Source organism: Tupaia chinensis, unplaced genomic scaffold (genome assembly GCF_000334495.1).
Source record: "Tupaia chinensis unplaced genomic scaffold, TupChi_1.0 Scaffold000139_1, whole genome shotgun sequence".
NCBI lineage: Eukaryota > Metazoa > Chordata > Mammalia > Scandentia > Tupaiidae > Tupaia > Tupaia belangeri.
This window is the reverse complement of record NW_006159609.1, coordinates 4,473,503-4,492,561: the sequence shown is the minus strand read 5'-3', so window position 1 is coordinate 4,492,561 and position 19,059 is coordinate 4,473,503. Positions and strand designations below refer to the sequence as shown.

Here is a 19,059-nt window from a genome sequence, read left to right as displayed (position 1 = left end):
GGGCCAGCAAGTGGCATGTTAAGGTGCTAGACTCCCATATGGCTGACCACAGTTCAAGTCCCGGAACTGGTGACTTAAAAATTATGCTGGGTGCATGTGTGTGCATGCCCCAAATCCCAGGAGAATGGAGGAGAAGGGATGAGGCATTACCATTTACCATGGGGAGTGATTCTCTCTCTCTGGCAAGCGTATACACCCTTATGGCAAAAACCTTAAAAAAAAAAAAAGTGGTAATTCAGTCAGCTTTTATTTAACAATTGAAAAAGTGACAAATTTATATAAATTTTAGTCATAGAACAGGTGGTATTATGAGTCTGGCTACAAATGTATTGCTTAAGAACACATGGTTTTGAGTCACACATACTGAGACTTGGGCCCTGGACCTGGTAATTCCTAGTTGTGTGTCCTTGGGAAACTTAGTTAGCCTTCTAAACCTCAGTTTTGACATCTGTAAATTAGGACTGATTACAGTTACCACCTCAAAAGGTTGTTGATTTAAACTGCTGGTCATTGGAAAATGGCAGGCACAGTAAAGTACTTCATTAATACCAGCTCTTACCACTATTACTATTGTTATTATCCATTCCTCTTCCTAAGGAACAGGATTTCTTGGTGAAATATTTCGCTGATCATTTTCCTGTAAACATCTGTGAACTGATGAGTTTAATTAGGGTACTGCTGATGAGGCTTCTGTGTGGTCTTTTTAAAAATTCAGAATAGTACGAGATTTGGACCAAAAAGTGCTCTTTTGTGCTGAAGTCTTCAAAACGTTTTTCACAAAAGTGAATTTGTTTGGGTTAATTATGTGTGTTCATTATCCTATGAACTCTCAAGATAAAAGGCCGACAGCTGGAGCTGATTGTATGCAAAGAAAAGGGACATTATCCTGATTGGCTAGTTGCTCTTATTGTTTTCCATTGTCTTTTTTCATTTTTTTTTTTCCTTTTGCATCGAGTATCTGCCTGTAATGGTGAACACTGAGCAATTGGCCTGGTTTCAGGGAAAAAAGTAAGTGTGAGTGAAGAGCTGTATGTGGGTCCTCTACACAGAGGGCACATGTGTGGAACCTGGCTGTGTGTCTTCTGCAGGAAAGAGAACTGAGGCCAACAAAGAAAGACTGGAGGTGAGACTGCGCCTTCTCCAAAGCAGAAGAGGAAACATACAGTCTGAGCATGATGCAGACAAAAGAGGACAAAGCAGCTGAGAAAAAGGAGTGCCACTAGACTCACAAGAAGGTGACAGGACACTTGTTGTGGGTTACATCCCATGTACATGACATGTGTACATGACAATACAAAGATGAGAGGTGTGGGGGGCATGTCAAGGTCGTAATAAAGAGACACAAACAAGGTACAGGTGGCCAGATACAGACCTTCCCACATTCATGCAGGAAGATCAGTGTGGTGGGACAAAGTAGGAAGGGATTAGGGATGTGAAGGTTACCCAGGACACAGAGCAGGGGAATGTGGGACTCCAAAACCACTGGAAAGAAAACCACCAACTCTAAAGTTCACTTTTAAAAAACAGACAAAGTATTGATCACTAGATTGTAAAGTAAACTAAAAAGAGGACTAATCCAATGCACTGACATCAGTAATATGAGAATATTATGGATATTTTGCATAAACCAAGACTAAAATCTCTGCAGTATACTGAAATTAATTGTGATAATCAACTTTATTTTTAAATAATAATTGTTAATTAATGAGAAAGAGGAGCCAGCAGGTGGCATGATGGTGAAGGTGCTGGATTTCCACATGGCTGACTACAATTCAAGTCCTGGACCTGGTGGCTTGAAAATCACAACAAATAAATAGATATGGAAGTGTTTAAAAAAGTTTTTAAAAAGAGAAAGGTATTAGTAATGGTTATCTTTTGATAGTGTTTTCTTGCTTTTAATCTTTTCAGCAATGAGCATGAATTAGTTATGGTTAGAACTAAATTAACTCCATTTGAACAAGAACAAAATCTTTAAGTAAGGGAAGACAGAAACAAATACATTATGAGACACACACACAGCAGAATTTCATGAGAGATGAAAATTCAGATAGGAAAAAAGAAAGTTAATTTCACATGCTCAGAGAATAGTCTTCAATTTATTAGGAATAATAGTGATGTGCTAAACCTTAATGTTTCTGGAAATGAAGACAACTTGATATTAATATAATGAGAGTAATTTTGAGCATTGAATCAGATCTGGCTTCAATTCTTAGTTTCATGAGTTTGAAATGATTAACATATTTATTAAAAACTCATTTTCTTATATGTATAATGGGGATGATACTGATTTGTATATTTGTTGATTTATTTGTGTTTATGAGAAAGAAATGATATTATGGGTTTGAAAAAAATCTGTACAATATAAAGTAGCAAACAAGGAGAAATCTAACAACTATAATCACACATCATTCTTTGGCTGGTCATGGTGAAGGAAATAGCTGCTTCCTGTTCAGGGTTCTTTCTGTGGGAATCACAAAAAGGCAGGGAATCACCCCCTACCTTGTTCTACACTTACTCCTGCGGCACCTCCTCCCACCTCCAAGACTGACCTCAAGGGCAGTGATTACAGGGTATGGGTCTTCGTATTTCTCCCAGCTCATGCAATGTATATGGCTGGCACTTAATAAATATGGAAATAATAAGCTGACTGAGTTTAAAAATAATGATTATGGCATATCAAAGAAAAAGCAATGAAAATTCTCTACTTTATAGGAAGAATGGGGCATTTGCATTCAGTTTCTATTTTATATTTTTGTTGAGTCAGAGAGGAAAGGAATAGGAATGAAGGTCACCCAAGCAGCAACACACATTTGTTGGACCAGACCTGGGATATAAGGATGAAAAGCTGATATGGGATGGGAGCTCTGGGTCACATCAGCTTAGCAGGTACACAACCAAAGCTCAAAGAGAGTAATATTTTCCCCATTAATTATGAGTGCATTTCTTAACCTTTTGTTCCATGTACACACAGAGAACAAGCAAGAGGGATGTTTACATTGACTCAAACTTCCTCTGTAGCAGTGCTGACCAAAATAAACAGTATGGTATGAATCCCGTGACAATCCACTGGGGTACAAGAAGCACCCCCAGTTAATAAATATTTATTGATATCTATCACATTGATTTTTACATTTCTGTTGTTCTTTTCTCTTTTTTTGGAGAGGTTTTTGCTATAGAGCACGTGTGCTCGCCAGAAAGAGAGGGACAGAGATATAGAAAGTGAGAAAGGGAGGGACATGCCACAATCCCTTCTCCTCCATTTTCCTCTTGGGATCTTGGGCACGCAGACACACGTGCCCTGTGTAAGTTTAAGCCACTGGGTCTGGGACTCGAACTGCAGTTGACTACATGGAAGTCCAGTGACATAGCCATTACGCCAACTGCTGGTCCCTCTTCTTTTTTTTTTTTTTTTTTTAAGAATTGTTTTGTTTTATTTTATTATTTATTATTAAGTCTCAGAATGTCAGCACAGGAAAGAAGTTTAGACATCCTCTGTTTCAGCCTTGTTCTTCTTTTTTTTTTTTTTTTCTCTTTTAAGAGAGGTTTTTGCTATAGGGAATGGTGTGCTTGCCAGAGAGACAGAGAGACAAAAAGCGTGAATCACCCCCTTTGGGGATGGCCATGCTGCAATCCCTTCTCTTCCATTCTCCTCTTGGGATCTTGGGCATGCATGCACACACACCTAGTATGGAGTTTAAGCCACTGGGTCTGGGACACAAACCACAGTTAACTACCTGGGAGTCCACCAATATGACCATTATGCCATCTGCTTGTGCCAATTACATTTCTATTTTTTTGTGTATATTTAAAAAATTCACTATATTAGCATAGTGATACATATACACAATTGAAGAATTTTGAAAAATACATGTATCTTTTTAAAAAATTTTGTCACAGGGCATATGTACTCACCAGAGAGAGAGGAGAGAGAGAGAGAGAGAGAGAGAATGAGAAAGCACCTTTCATGGGGGAGGGGGTAGCCTGCCACAATCCCTTCTCCATTTCTCCCTCCTTTTGCCATTTTGGGCATGAATGCATATGTGCCCAGCATGTTTTTCAAGCTTCCGGGTTTGGGACTCAATTCTAGCATGTGGCTAGTGGGCCACCTTAACCACCATACCACCAGTTGACCCAAAATATGCACATCTTAGAGGCCACTTTTTGTATTTTACTGCTGGGGCACACTAGGAAAAGGATTTTAAAATGACATCAGCTATGATACCCAGAGACCAAGTTCTTTACACAAGGCTGTTACACTGAGTATAAGCAAAATAAATTCGAAAGGATCCATTAGAAGGTTTTAACCATTAAATTGTCACTGCAATTATATTGCATTGTAACTTTTTTTTTCCCCTGTTGTTTGAGAAGTGACTCTAACCCCAGGGGACAGTTGGAAGGCTGAACTACCCTAAATGCTTTTCAGCACACTGCAAGAAACTACTAAACGACATGCTTTGGCCTGATGAAATGAGCACCAGTCCCAAAACTGTCTTCAGGAGAAGCAGTAGCGCAGCAGTGTGGGTTAGGTTGTGGCTGGGTCAAGACAGGAGCTTGGAAGGACCAGCAGTTAGCGTAATGGCTATGTCGCAGAACTCCCATGTAGTCGACTGTGGTTTGAATCTTGGACCCGGTGGCTTAAACTCAGCCAGGTGCATGTGTGTGCATGCCCAAGATCCCGAGAGAGAATGGAGGAGAAAGGATTGCGGTGTGGCCATCTCCCTTGGGGGGTGATTTCTCGCTTTCTGTCTCTGTCTCTCTGGTGAGTGCATGCGCCCTGTAGCAAAAAACCTCTCAAAAAAAAAAAAAAAAAAAAAAAAAGACAGGACCTTGGTTCATAACCTGGAGTACATTCAAATCATTTGGAAAATTAAAAAAAAAAATTATAAAAAGAAACATGGCCTTTACCCCAAACACTCTGATTTGATTTTTCAGGGTTGACTGAAGATTGGATATCCATAATATTTAACATCTCACCATGAAATTCAGATGTGTTATCAGCATTAAAAACCAGAGGGGTTGAGTAAATTGGTAAAAGAAATTTGCCTTCAGAATGTCAGTACCTAGGTCTAAATCTAATTTCACAATTTACCAGTTATATACTACTGGGACTCCTTTGGTCATATCTCAATTCCAACTTTCTGTTCTGGGAAAAAATAAAAACAGTAACACCCTCTCCAGGGTAGGGGTGAAGAGAAAAGGAAGCACTGTAAGCTCCATGTCATTTTAAAGTAGCAGCCATGTATCGGTGGTAGGAAAGGGCCTGCTTAAAAGGAGACAGCGTTTGGTTCTTAGAACCACTGAATGTGCTTCCAAGTCCTGTTTCTTATTCAGATAATTTCAAATATCTACATTATCTTCAATATGGTTTTCTCACAGATAGTTGGATGAGACCAAACAGATTGGTAAGTCTACCAAAAATCATAATTTAAATCCTCACGATACTCATTTGGAAAATTGTAGTGTTTCTATTCATATTTTCTAAATCCATTTTTTAAAAGTTTATAAAGTTATCTTATCCATGAAAGAGAGAGAGTCAGAGGGAGAGACAGGCACCCCTATAGGATCCTCACAGCATCACCCAACCCATTTCAGCTGGCCTGAGGCTGAGGTATTGATGTGGCCCTGGCATGCTCAGGGAGCTCTTGAGAGGCAAACCTAGGACCTTTCCCACATGGGTCTAGTTGTTTTACTCCTGAGCCACCCTCTGACCCCAGTAATTCCTTCATTTGATGTTCTTACCAATAAGAGATACTCACATATCACATCCCAGAGTATACTCCATACTAGTTGTAGGTGTTTTATAAATATTACTTTCATAAAGAGTCCATGATAAAATAAGCTTGAAATTTATTGTATAAAAGTTTAATCAGTTTCTTGAATGTAGGACTTCATAGACTTTTTTTTTTTTTTAATTTTGCTTTGGGTATGTATGCTTGTCAGTGAGAGACAGAGGGAAGGAAAGAGAAAAATCATCCCTCAGTGGGGATAGGTACACTCAATCCCTTCTCCATTTTCCTTCTGGGATTTAGGGCACGCATACATATATACTTGGCATGAGTTTCAAGCTTTCAGGTCTGACACTTGAACCACAAAGTCAGCCACATGGGACCCAGCTGCCTTAACCACTATACCACCTAGCTGGCCCCACAGACCTTTTAATATGCTAAAGTTCACTCAGATTCTACACTAAAGGTAAGCTACAAGTTGGATATTTTCTCAGACTTATTTGGCCACAGGAATGAGACCAATATTTTAAAACATACTTTGGAAAATGCTGCCCTAAGGCAGTGGTACTTGTATAGAAGCCAAAACAGAAGACTGGAGATGTATATGAGGTGCCCATGGTAGATTAAGCAGTTAGTGTTAGCTGCCTATGACTAAAATCCAGCTCTCCTACCTCGAAGCCCATTGTCTTTCCCCTTGACTTCAATGCCTCTGTTCCCTCTCCTCTTGTCCACTACTTCCCTTTAAGGAAAGAAAACATATAAACTCATTCTCTGTAAAAGGTTTAAAGGCTCTCTTACTAACCATTTTTTTTCCCCTTCAAATATCAAGCAGAGGTTATATGACAAAAAGTGATTAAGATTTTTAAACCATCATTTATGGCTCAGTCTGGTGACAGTCAGTGGCAAGATGAACTGCAGGGCTGGAAGCCATGTGGCAGACTGCATGTTCGGATTCCCTGGTCAGCTTAGAGACATGTCTGGTGTGTGTGCACATGCCTATGATCCTGAAAGTTGCAGGGCTGGGGGCCTGACAAAGGTGCTTCTCTCTTTTTGTTTCATGCATGTGTGCGTGCTCTCTATCATGACCAAAATAAACTTTAAGAAAGTCCGAGTGCTAAAAAAAAAAAAAAAAAAAAAAAAATTTAACCTTAAATTACAATGTGATGGAGGACTTTGACAACAAACAACTAGTACTACTCCTGCAAAAAAAAAAAAAAAAAAAAAAAATTTAACCTTAAATTACAATGTGATGGAGGGCTTTGACAACAAACAACTAGTACTACTCCTGAAGAGAAGATAATCAAATGAGTCCGGATTCAGAGCTTCTGGTATTGTGTAGAGAAAGGAAAAGAGGACTATATTTCTTTCTTCTTCTTTTTTTAAAGAATTATTTATTTTATTTTATTTATTCATTCATTTATTTTTATATGACCAGAGAAAGACAGACACACAGGAGAAGGAAAGTGAGAAAGCAAGCCACCAGGTCTAGCACTCGAACCGTGGTTGGTCATGTGGGAGTGTCCAGTGCCATAACCACCACACCATCTGCTGGCCCCAAGAAGACTTTATTTCTATAAAATACTTGGTTTTATGTATTATCTTGGTAGGGCTTAATAAAAACTAGTGTGTGAAAATATAAGAAAGAATTTGAAAAACATGAATTCTTTTAACAGTAGACCATCTGTCTCACAAAATTTAAGACCAAAAAATAATCTATTCAGTCTGAAACTGCAACACTAAGCTACTGATACAATTCACAAAAATCAGATGTCATTGTCATTCCATGAAATAAAGAATAAAACAACAAAAAAGTACCAAGTACAAGGGAAATTTTTAAAAGATATTATTTTGCTAAAGAGAACATATGCCATGTATTTGGGTGACCCATGAAGCCTCAGAATGGTCTGAGACTATAGTCATCTCTTTTGAAACATTAAGAGGTTACTGGAGGGCAACAGGATAATTTTTCCTATAACAGAATAAATACAAAGGCCAGATGCTACAATATTGCCTTGGTTTCTTGAAGTAGGGTATAAGATTGTATGGAATCTAAGAAAGCTATATTGTAAGTATAATCTTAGAAAAGTTCATTGAGATAAAATTTACTGGGAGAGTGAGAGAAAATGTAAAACTCCTCAAAGAATGCTAAATGAAGTAGCAAGACCTAACTCTTCAAACATATGTGAAAGAGGAATTAGTCCTTACATGCTCTGTTTCCAAGGGACAGAGTTATGAAAAAAGAATGAGATTGAAAGGGAAACATTTTTAAACATAATTTTAAGAAAAACATTTGGTTAGTACCAAATGGATAGTTTGGGGTAGGAAAGTTCTCAATCCTTAGAGGGGTTTTATAAGAGACAAGGGACCATTTCAAATATTTGCTTCTCTGCCAGACCTTGTTGTATCCAAATGAGAGTTGGTATGACACGACATTAAGATAGATACTATTCAATTCTGAGATATAAGAAAATAAGTACTTGATATATATGGTATGATTCAGGTGGTGCCCAACATTATAGATATTTTACTTGAGGAACTGAAAATGTTATTACTAAGACTCTGGAAAAACATGAAAAAATGACTGTGCTCTTATTAAAAGGGCAGATGCTGAAAGACTTCTTAAATTGTGGAGAAGAAATTAATGAAGGTTCATTTTACACTGGTTTACTTACAGATCTTTGAGTATATTTCTGAGGAAATTTTTTCTAAGATGTGAGAGAAGGAAGTGGTGGAAATTGCTTTAGAAAGAAGAATAGCATATTTAGAGAAAATATGCAGTGTGGTACAGCTGGTGAAAAATAGACTCTAAATCATTTGCCCTTCCTTTTGGGGAGAAGAGCAGAAGAAGAGAAAGATAAAGAGGATATGAATGTGGGGTAGTAAAGAGGAGTGGAAAGGAATGGCCAAAGGAGAGCATTAGTACATCTTTTGGAGTTAAAGCAAGATAATTGGTCTTTTAGGTGGCTTCAGTGACTTTTTTCATTATTGTCTCTCATAGGGTCATTTTTCTTTCAGAATATTACAAAATGAATCATTTTCTTTTATTTCCAAATTCAACTTGTCAGTTTCCTGGGAAGTACTAATTATGTTTTCCTTACATAAGAAAGGAGAGTACTATTATTATGGAAGGCTATTTAAAAAAAACAAAAAACTATGCTTTAAAACTCAAAACAGTTCAGGATTATGTCACAGCTATTTCTGAAATCATATCTAGAATGAATAGCAAGAAAATGGAAATGGAAAAATAGCATGGTACTTGGAAAATCCTTTGATAAAATTATTTAGACCGAGTATTTAATTAAATAAAAACTTGAAAATAGAGATAGAAATTTAAACAGAACTTCATGAAAACAGCATACAACATTTTGATTTTATAATAGCAGTTGAAGAAATATCAAAGAGCCAGTGAAAACCAAACTCTTAGGGAAACAGTAAGTCAAAGTCTGTCTGATCACTATCTAAGCCAGCCATTAGTTGAGTATGAAACTGTCCTTTTCATTTTTTTCAGTTCAGCACTATGAAGAAGATGGTTATCACAGTTTATTTTATTCCCAAGTCAACACTTTAAGCAATAAAAAAAAAAATTCTAGAGACCAGAGAAATAGGCAGAGAATATAAGACTTTGGTGCTCTACCTCCAAAAGTTGTATATGCCATAGAAATTACTTTTCTGTTGAGATTATGTAGCTTAATCTACCCTAAACACTTCTCAAGAAAGTGGTAGAGATAATAACTCTTTGTATAGATTAGAGGTCTGTTTTAAAAGGACAAACATATGACTGGATATACATATCTTACTTGAGAGCTATCTACTTTTAACTTTAACTAATTAATTTTTTGAGAGATTTTTTTTCTATAAGGCACATGCACTCGACAGAGAGATAAAAAGTGAGAATCATCCCCCAGAAGAGATGGCCATGCTGCAATTCCTTCTCCTCCATTCCCCACTCAGGATTTGAGGCACTTGTGCACACATGCCTGGTATGAGTTTCAAGTCACCAAGTCTGGGAGTCAAACCAAGGTTGACCATTTGAGAACCTCAACCACCTTGCCACCTGCTTTTAAGTTTTAATATTTGATTATCATTCTGTATATTTGGCATATAACAGTAAATGGAAATGAAACAATTTTATTAGTGTAGTCCCAAATGCTTTACTGTTTCTAATTGCCTAAGCATTTATTTTTAAGTTTTTCTGTTACTGTTAGAGGGCATGTACTTACCAAAGAGACAAAGAGAGACAGAGAAAGAGGGAGGGCAGAAAGCACTGCTCATTGGGCATGGTCATGCTTCAATCTCTTCTCCCCCATCTTTCCCACCTTTTGAGATTTTTTGGCACATGTGCACATGCACCTGACATGTTTCTCAAGCTGCTTGGTCTGAGAATTGAACTGAATGGTAGGCCATGTGGGATCTGACTGTTTTAATTGCTAGGTTATGGAGCCAGCCTGTCTCAATTTCTTTCTTCTTCTTTATTTTCTTAAATTTGCTACAAGGCATGTCTACTCACCAGAGAGAGACAGAGAAAGAAAGGAGGAAAATGAGAAACACCCCTTGGGGGGATGGCCATGCCGTAATCCCTCCTCCCCCATCTCCTCTCAGGATTTTGGGCCTGTACAAACATGTGCTTGGTGTGTTTTACAATCACTGGGTCTGGGACTCAAACCATACAGTTGGCTAAGTGGGATCCAGATGTCTTAACCACCATCCCACTGGCTGGGCCCCTAAATTTCTGTTGAAGTTTATTTTTTATTTATTTGTTTCTTGAGTGACGGAGATAAGGAAAGAGATGGAGAACAGAAAGAAAGTACTTCCAACATAGTTGTGATGCTGCAAACCACTCTCAGTTTCAGCTAGCTCTGGGTCATGAACGTAGTGATGAAGGTCTTTGTGGGCAAACCTGGAATCTTCCCAAGTGGGTCAGCCTTGCAAAGCATCATATTTTACCCCTGTATCACCATCTGGGGTCAGTTGCCTGGGACTGAATTGTGTACCCCACCCCACAAATTGAAGCCTAAAATCCTCAATGTGACTGTATTTTGAAACAGGGTCTTTTGGAGGTAATTAAGTTAAATGAATTGAAGGTTGAGCCTCATTCTGAAAGAACTGGTGGTCTAATAAAAAGAGAAAGAGAGACTGATCTCTCACTTATCATGAGAATAAAGGAAAGGCCATCTAAGATGCAGTGAAAAGGTGACCATCTGCAAGTTAGGAAACAAGCCCTGAACCAGAAATCTAACTGGTTGCAGTCTTGGGCTTTCCAGCCTCCAGAACTGCAAGAAGATGGTTTTAGCCATCTGGTCTATGGTATTCTGTTATGGCAGCCTGAACAGACCAAGGCTATATAACTACACAGTGAGAAATAAGAGCTTTTTCCTTATACACAGTTTTGCTGGTATCACACTCACCATTAGTAGTCTGTCTCCTACTTGTAACCTTCCATCTTTTTGCGCAGCTCCTCCTTCTATAATTTTAGTTACATAAATGCTGTTATCTCCAGGAATGTGTTGGTTCCCCACACCTCCTGCAATACTGAAGCCCAAACCTATAAGAAAGAAATAGAAAAATAGAATGAAAAAAATCCCTCAGAATATAATTAAAGATTCATTCAGTATAATACTGTAGAATATTTCCATTGAATTTTACAAATATAATTAACCTGGAAATTACTCATAAAGATAGGTAGCTACTAACCAAGGGCTTTTCTAAAGAAATCATTTTTGTAATTTACTCAGTTTAAAAACATTAAAAAAAAAAAAAGTAAACTAGAGGGCATGTACACTTGCCAGAGAAAGACAGAAAAACAGAGAGAGAAAAGGGGGGGAAAGGAGAGAGTCCCTCTCTGGGTCCTCCATTTCTTCATCTTGTTGGGACTGCGGGTACACACACATGTGCCAGGTGTGTTTTTCAAGTTGTTGGAGCTGGGATTTGAACTGTGAGGTCAACCACATGAGAAGTGGCTCTCTTAACCTCTGGGCTATGGGATTGGCTCGAAAAATCTCATAGCTAGGGCTAGCAGGTGGTATGAAGGTTAAAGTGTTTGGATCCCATGTGACTGACTGGTTCACATCCTGGAGCTGAAAGGCTGGGTACATATGTGTGCATTCCCAAAAACTCAGGAGGAGACTGAAAGAGAAGGGATTGTGGCATGACAGTTTCCTCTGGTGGGAGGAGAGTGGTGATTTACTTTATCTCTCTCTTTGGTGTGGTCATATACCCTAAAGCAAACTTAAAACAAAACAAAAAAAGTCATACCCAGATGATTAAGCTGTAACAAAAACTTTGGGCACTTTATACAACAATCCGGAGAGACAGAGAGAGACAGTAAGCAAGAACTCATCCCAAGGGGGTTGGTCATGCCACAGTCCTCTTGGGATATTGGCCACACATGCACATGTGCCCAGTGTGAGTTTCAAGCTGCCGAGTCTGGGACTTGAACCACGGTTGACTACGTGGGAGTCCAGTGACGTAACTATTACACCATCTGCTGGTCCCTATTTCACTATACTTTAATTGAATAAATGTAGGGTAGAATTGTGTGTTGTTAAGATGGCATAATTGGGGACCAGCAGTTGGTGTAATGGCTATGTTGCTGGACTCCCATGTAGTCGACTGTGGTTCGAGTCCCAGACCCAATGGCTTAAACTCACACCAGGCACATGTGCGTGCGTGCCTAAGATCCTGAGAGGAGAATGGAGACGGGATTATGGCATGGCCATTTCCCCTGGGGGATGATTTCTCGCTTTCTGTCTGTCTCTCTCTGTCTTTCTGGTGCGCACACATGCTCTATAGCAAAATAAATAAATAAATAAATAAGATGGCATAATTGATTAGTTGATAAAAAATAATGATTGTGTAAATTACAGACTAACACCTCTAGAATTACATCTGAAATTCAACAATTGATTTTGTTAGCTTAACCAAAATAGGTCTTAAAAATAAATATAAGATGAATTCAAATTGATAGGGCAATTAAAATAAATGTTACCTAATTTCTGACTGAAGTGGGTAATTATTTTTTATAGTTATGGTTAGTTCGTACACCATGAATGTATTTGTTTGTATCGGATTTTAAGAATTTGTTTATGAAGCAAAAGATGACTAAAGAGTAAATAAAATGTCTGCAAGTAGCCTTATCCTATGAAGTTGAAAATACGTATGAGCTCATGTTTTCCAAAACTGTTACTTTATTATACATAGATATAGAGGAGTTAAAAACTGTGTCTACTAAAATTTCAGGGCCACATACTAGAAACAATGTACCACACTTTTGCTAGTAAAGAAATTATTCTGAACTCTAAAAGGAAAAGGTGAAAATCCAATCCTGGGACTCAGATTTTCATTCAGAACACAAGCTATAAATGCCCCAGTCTTATTTATAGAAGAGCTATGGAAACAAATTACAATCATAAAGAAAGTTAGGTCCAAGAAAGAGAATAAGTATGTAGTTGACATTTGTATTTGAAGATTGCAGCAGGACAATGAAACCACTATGGATACTGTAGATGTAAACATATCAGCTATAAAGCAAATAACAGTTTTATTTGTATTTTATCAAGATTTAATCAATACACAAGCATATTCTAGATTTTCAATTCAAAATGAAAGTAAATGTGTAACCTTATGTCTGCATCCAGAATCTAGAATACAAGTGTATTTACTAGTGTGAGTATCCATCTGTGTTACAAGAATGAACTTGTGTTCATTCATTCATACATTCACACTTCCATTTATTCAACAAACTTCTTGTGAGTACATACTGTACATTGTAAAATGAGCTACTATTGATTATGGACAACATAAATGCAAAAAAATGGATTCACCAGAAACACTGTATAAACAAGGATCCATGAATGGGTTCATATGAGGGTGATTGAAACTGGCTGAAGTGGGACCAGCAGATGGCATTATAAGGTTACATTGCTGTATTTCCATATGGCCGAATGGGGTTAGAGTCCCAGATCTGGAAGTGTGAAACTCACACCAGGCACATGTGCACACGTACCCAATATTCCAAGAGAAGAATGGAGGAGAAGGGATTGTGACATGGCCATTCCCCCCACTGGAGATTTGTTGCTTTCTGTCTCTCTCTGTCACTCTGGTGAATACATGTGTCTGATAGCAAAAAAACTCCCTAAAAAAAAAAAAGAAAAGAAAGGAAAAGAAATTAGCAATAGCAATAGTCTTTTTTAAAAAGAATTATTTTATGTAACTTTATTTAATTATTATTATTTTCTAGTTTTATCAGAGAGAGAGAGGGAAAGTGAGAAAGCAAGCCATCAAATCCAGGACTTAAAACTATGGTCAACCATGTAGGAGTCTAGCACCTTTAACTACCACATCACCTGCTGGCCCCTAAAACAATATTCTAAACTCAGACAATGTAAGTAACTTTTAGAGGATTCGTCTACAAATCACAAATGTGGTCTAGAACCAGTAAGATCAAACTCAAATTATCTGGGTGTTCCTCACATACACTGTGTTAAAGCAGGGGTACCTGATTAGACCTAGACTAGGTAAGGTCCTCCATGAACAATACCCTCCCTTCATCCTTGTTACTGCTCTCCCTTCCGCTCCCCTCATTAGCTAATCTTTCCCTCCTTCCTTTCACTATAACTGCACTTACAGCCTTGATATTTGTAGAACATATCCTCTGGTTTCCAGACTGACTAAATGACTGAAGAGTCAGGTGCCCTAACTTAGGTCACACAATACTGATAAAAATGCCCCCTCTACTGAGCTGAAAATGTCTGGCAACTATCAAAACATGTATTTATGATGCAATAATCTAGGCAAGATGAATACAATGAGTATTATAAAAATTTGAATAAGAATCACCAGAATGGCAAAAAACACTTCTTTGGGGGGAAGTGATAGTTTTGTGACAATTACATGATCACCATTTTGAAAACAAGTATTCATGATAAAGAAATAGCTCAGGTGATGGTAGACCAGTCAGTTGTAAAATAAACTCAGGGAAAAGAGTTGGTAGGTGTCGCCCAAAAACATTGATCCTAACGCTACCCTACTTCGAAATGTTTGGCTGTTAAGAATACAACTAGGAGCCAGAAGGTGGCATGTGGTTAGGGCACTGGACTCCCACACGGCTAACCGCAGTTTGAGTCCTGGACCTGGTGGTTTTCTCTCTCATTGTCAGGTGAGCACATATGCCCTGTGGCAAATTAAATAATAATAATAAATAAAATGAAATAATTCTTTAAAAAATAAGACTAAGTATTCTTATGTGTATGCTGGTACTCAAGAAAGTCAACACAGAAAAATATAAGTACTCAGGGAACCAGCAGTTAGCGTAATGGCTATGTAGCTGGACTACCACATAGTCGACCGCGGTTCGCGTCCTGGACCCGGTGGCTTAAAACTCACCCGGGTGCATGTGCGTGCGTGCCCAAGATCCCAAGAGGAGAATGGAGGAGAAGGGATTGCAGCGTGACCATCCCCTCTGGGGGGTGATTTCTCACTTTTTGTCTCTATGTCTCTCTCTGTCTGTCTGGCGAGCGTGCCATATATATATATATATATATGTATGTATGTATGTATGTATAAGTACTCAGATCATTAAAGGAATGAAAAGCAGAGGATACTACAGTATTTTAGCAAAGGAAAAGGTGTGTCAGATTTAAACACCTGATTTTCCAAGTAATTAAAAACAACCTGTTTGGTAAACATGTAATGTGAATGAAGAATTAAATATTCCACCTGTTGTATAAAGTTAGGCTATTTTCCCATATTTATTTATTTATTTCTTTCTTTCTTTCTTTCTTTCTTTCTTTCTTTCTTTCTTTCTTTCTTTCTTTCTTTCTTTCTTTCTTTTTTTCTTTCTTTCTTTCTTTCTTTTTTTGGAGAGATTTTTTTCTATAGGATATGTGTGCTTGTTAGAAAGACAGAAAGTGAGATATCTTCTCCTGGGGAATGGCCATGCTGCAATCGCTTCTCCACTATTCTCTTACTGAGATCTTGCGTACACACGCAGAAGTGCCTGACATGAGTGTGAAGCCACTGGGTCTAGGACTCAAACTGCAGTCAGGCATGTGGCAGTTCAGCAATGTAACTATTACGCCATCTGCTGGTCCCTCCATATTTCTTATTTATTTATTTTTTTATTTTCCTCCATATTTCTTACAGATCCCCAAATTCTAATTCCTCATATTAACATAGATATATAGACATTGGAAAAGGAATGTCCAAACCCTGTTAAAGCCTTGTAATTGAAATTTTTCCACACAGAATCTTTTCCTCAAGCTATAAAAAAAGAACAGTATGAATGGCTCACAGTTCTCCCTCTTCCCTGATGCCTGCCTACACTGAGGAGGAGGTGTCGAGGAGAGGTGGGGGCCTGAACACAAGTCTTGGCAGCATAGATTGATACTAGGCTTGAGACACTCAGAATAAAAACTCAAATGCTTAAAAATGTCATATGATTACAATGTACCCAGATATTCTTGGTGGGTGTGAAGAACTAAGCCCCATGATGTCTTATAAACCATTCAATTACTTGGTTCAACTTCATTTTATGTGTTTTTAATAGGAGAGCACTCTGGGGCTTCTCTGAACAATAATTTGATATTATTAATATTAAGTAGACTGGTTATGTCAGAGTTTATGTGGTAAGGTGTTTGCTGTTCTATAGAAAGCGCTAGTGCTATTCTGCCCATTTGGTCTACATATTTTTATTAAAGGGAACATAGAATTTATCCTGACCCCCAGTTGGCCCTGTTTCAGAACTCACTCACCCACCCACACAAGGAACTTAATCACCCACACAAGGAACTTAATTTCTGAATGCATATACATTTTATTTAAAAAAAAAAAAACAACCCTTCCCTATAGGTCATGAACTGTCTGTGCTCTATAGCACAAACTAGAAGGTATAATAGCAGGGAGGGCAACTGTGGATAGTGTGTAGGGGCAATATCGGGTGGGTAATAGGGGGAGGGAGCGGAATGGGGGAAAAACACCAATATATTCAATTGGCACAAAAATAAAAGTTATTTTCTGATGATAATATATAGGCTAATGTCCTTGTCTTGACTGATATGCACTGTATTTGTGCTGGGGAAAAAAAACCTGTTTTGTACACTGTAAAGATGAGAGATTAAAAGTAAATAAGTTATATTTTTTTTAAAAAAAGAACAGTTTTATTAAAAATACATATTTTTCATAAACAAGGATGTCCCAGTTGGTGGAGTCATTGTTGGGCAAAAAAGCTGAAACACCTGAAGGGTAAACTGGATAGGTCTTAATACTTGTGGAAAAACGTCATGACCATTCCAATGACTTGATACATTTTTATCCACAAAGGCCTTTATCCAGTAATACATGCTTTGCAAAACTCTTCCCTAACCTCTACCCCTTTAAATTAAAAGCACTCTTTCTCCACTGACTGCATTTAACATGTTCCCTCTCTCACACAGTTAATGAAACATCATTTACAACACTGTATCAGAGTGTAGTTATTTAGAGAAAGGATTGATAAATAGAACATTCAACAGCGAGTGTGGAATGGGCACCAACCAACAGAACAGGTACCTGCCGTAAATAACCGCTGTGGTGTGCACTTCCTGATTGTCCGCTCTGTTGTTGGAATATCTCATTCCCCCAAGCTGGACAGTTAGCGTTTTGAAGGCAGAAGGGATAATAGCACTTTTACTGTACATTCCCCAGGAGTGTTATGAACAAAGGAGATACACTAAAATGAATATTTAAAATTAATTACTGAATTAAATAAAGGCCACTGTTTCTTTTTCCCATGTGCGTACATTAATGAACTGTGTAGGAAAGGGGTCGGAGGTAAAATAATATAGTGACCTACATCATTAATTCATCTAAAAAATAGTCAGTCCCATGCTATTTTAGGGCTGCTACAACAAAGGACCAAAAACAGAGTGGGGAAAACAGAGAGGTACCATCTCACAGTCCTGGAGGCTAGAGCTCCAAGATCAATGTGTCGGGAGGGGGCAGTTTCTTCTGAGAACCATGAGAGAGTCTATTCCGTGCCTCTCTCCTGGTTTTTTGGTGGTTTGCTGGAGATCTTCATGATTCCTAGTTTGAGAGACTCATCACCCCATCTCTGCTTTTATCTTTACATGGCATTCTCCTGTGTGCATGTCTGCACCTGTGTCCACATTTCTGCTTCTTGGGAGGAGACCAACCACATGGGATTAGGGCCTACCCTAATGATCTCACTTAACTTGATCATCAGCAAAGGCCCTATTTCCAAATAAGGTCTCATTCACAGGTATTGGGGGTTAAGACCTCAACATCTTTTTGAGAAACACGGTTCAAGTCCTAACTCTGGCACTGAGAACCAGAAATATATATGACTCAATTTCTAAAGAAGCTTAAGGACTGGGGTGGAAAGAATATGAAGTAAACAGCATATGCAGCGCCTTGGAAAAAGAGAGGAAGGGCACCATCTTCTTTGAGATGGTGACAGCCACCTGAAGCCCTGTTGAATGGTTAAAAGAAAGGAAAGTGGCAAGGAGTCATAGAAAGGTACACACAGTTTGATTATTATGGTAAAGGAGTGAAGTTGGGAGGGGATACAAAACACTAAAGCTGAAGAAACAGAGGCTTATGAAGCTTTTGTGGTTTTGTGCTAAGGAATTTGGACCTAAGTGCTGGGGAAAAACACCAATATATTCGATTGACACAAAAATAAAAAGTTATTTTCTGATGATAATATATAGGCTAATGTTCTTGTCTTAACTGATATGCACTGTATTTGTGCTGGGGTAAAAAAAAACTATGTTTTGTAGAGGGAACTCCTGGCAAACTTTAAGCAGGTGATCAGAATGACGTGATCAGATTTGGTCTCTCTTCATCTGCCTCATTAATGCTTGCTGCTGTTGAAGAAATACAGCAAATTATATTCTATATGTTTTGGTAGATAATTCCTTTTTTATAATAAAGCATTTTTTTCTCACATATTTTTCACACATTTTGCCTTTTCCCTTTACTACACTCAATAAAACTCACTTTGGAGAATTTTTTTTCTTAATTTTCTCTCGGCTAATGATTTGGTTTGAGAAACTAGCTTTTCTTTGTTTCCCATCACATTCCCTGTTTGTCAGATCTTCTTCAGAAAACCAAATTTTGAAAAATAAAATATAACATCAACAGGAATTTGTAATCTGCTGAGAATCTAAAGGAGCAATTCTAAATTCATAAGTTCCCCTATAAGCACATTGTAATTCACCAAAAAATTTAAATAAACATTTTCAGTAGATGCCTGAAAATCTACCCCACTTGATCACCATTAGGGCACTCTTTGTGAAAAAGATAATTAAAAACTCTGATTCAGCTTGGATCCTAGGAA

General features: G+C 38.0%; 1 protein-coding gene across 11 annotated transcripts in view; it reads right to left on the bottom strand.

The window, feature by feature from the left end:
• Positions 1-19,059, bottom strand: part of DLG2 (discs large MAGUK scaffold protein 2) — a 1,612,020-nt gene that overhangs the window by 513,341 nt on the left and 1,079,620 nt on the right. For all 11 annotated transcript variants that reach the window (XM_006144952.3, XM_006144955.3, XM_006144956.1 and 8 more), the window contains one exon: positions 11,132-11,268. In XM_006144952.3, coding sequence (XP_006145014.1) covers positions 11,132-11,268 — 137 coding nt within the window. The remainder of the gene's footprint in view (positions 1-11,131; positions 11,269-19,059) is intronic.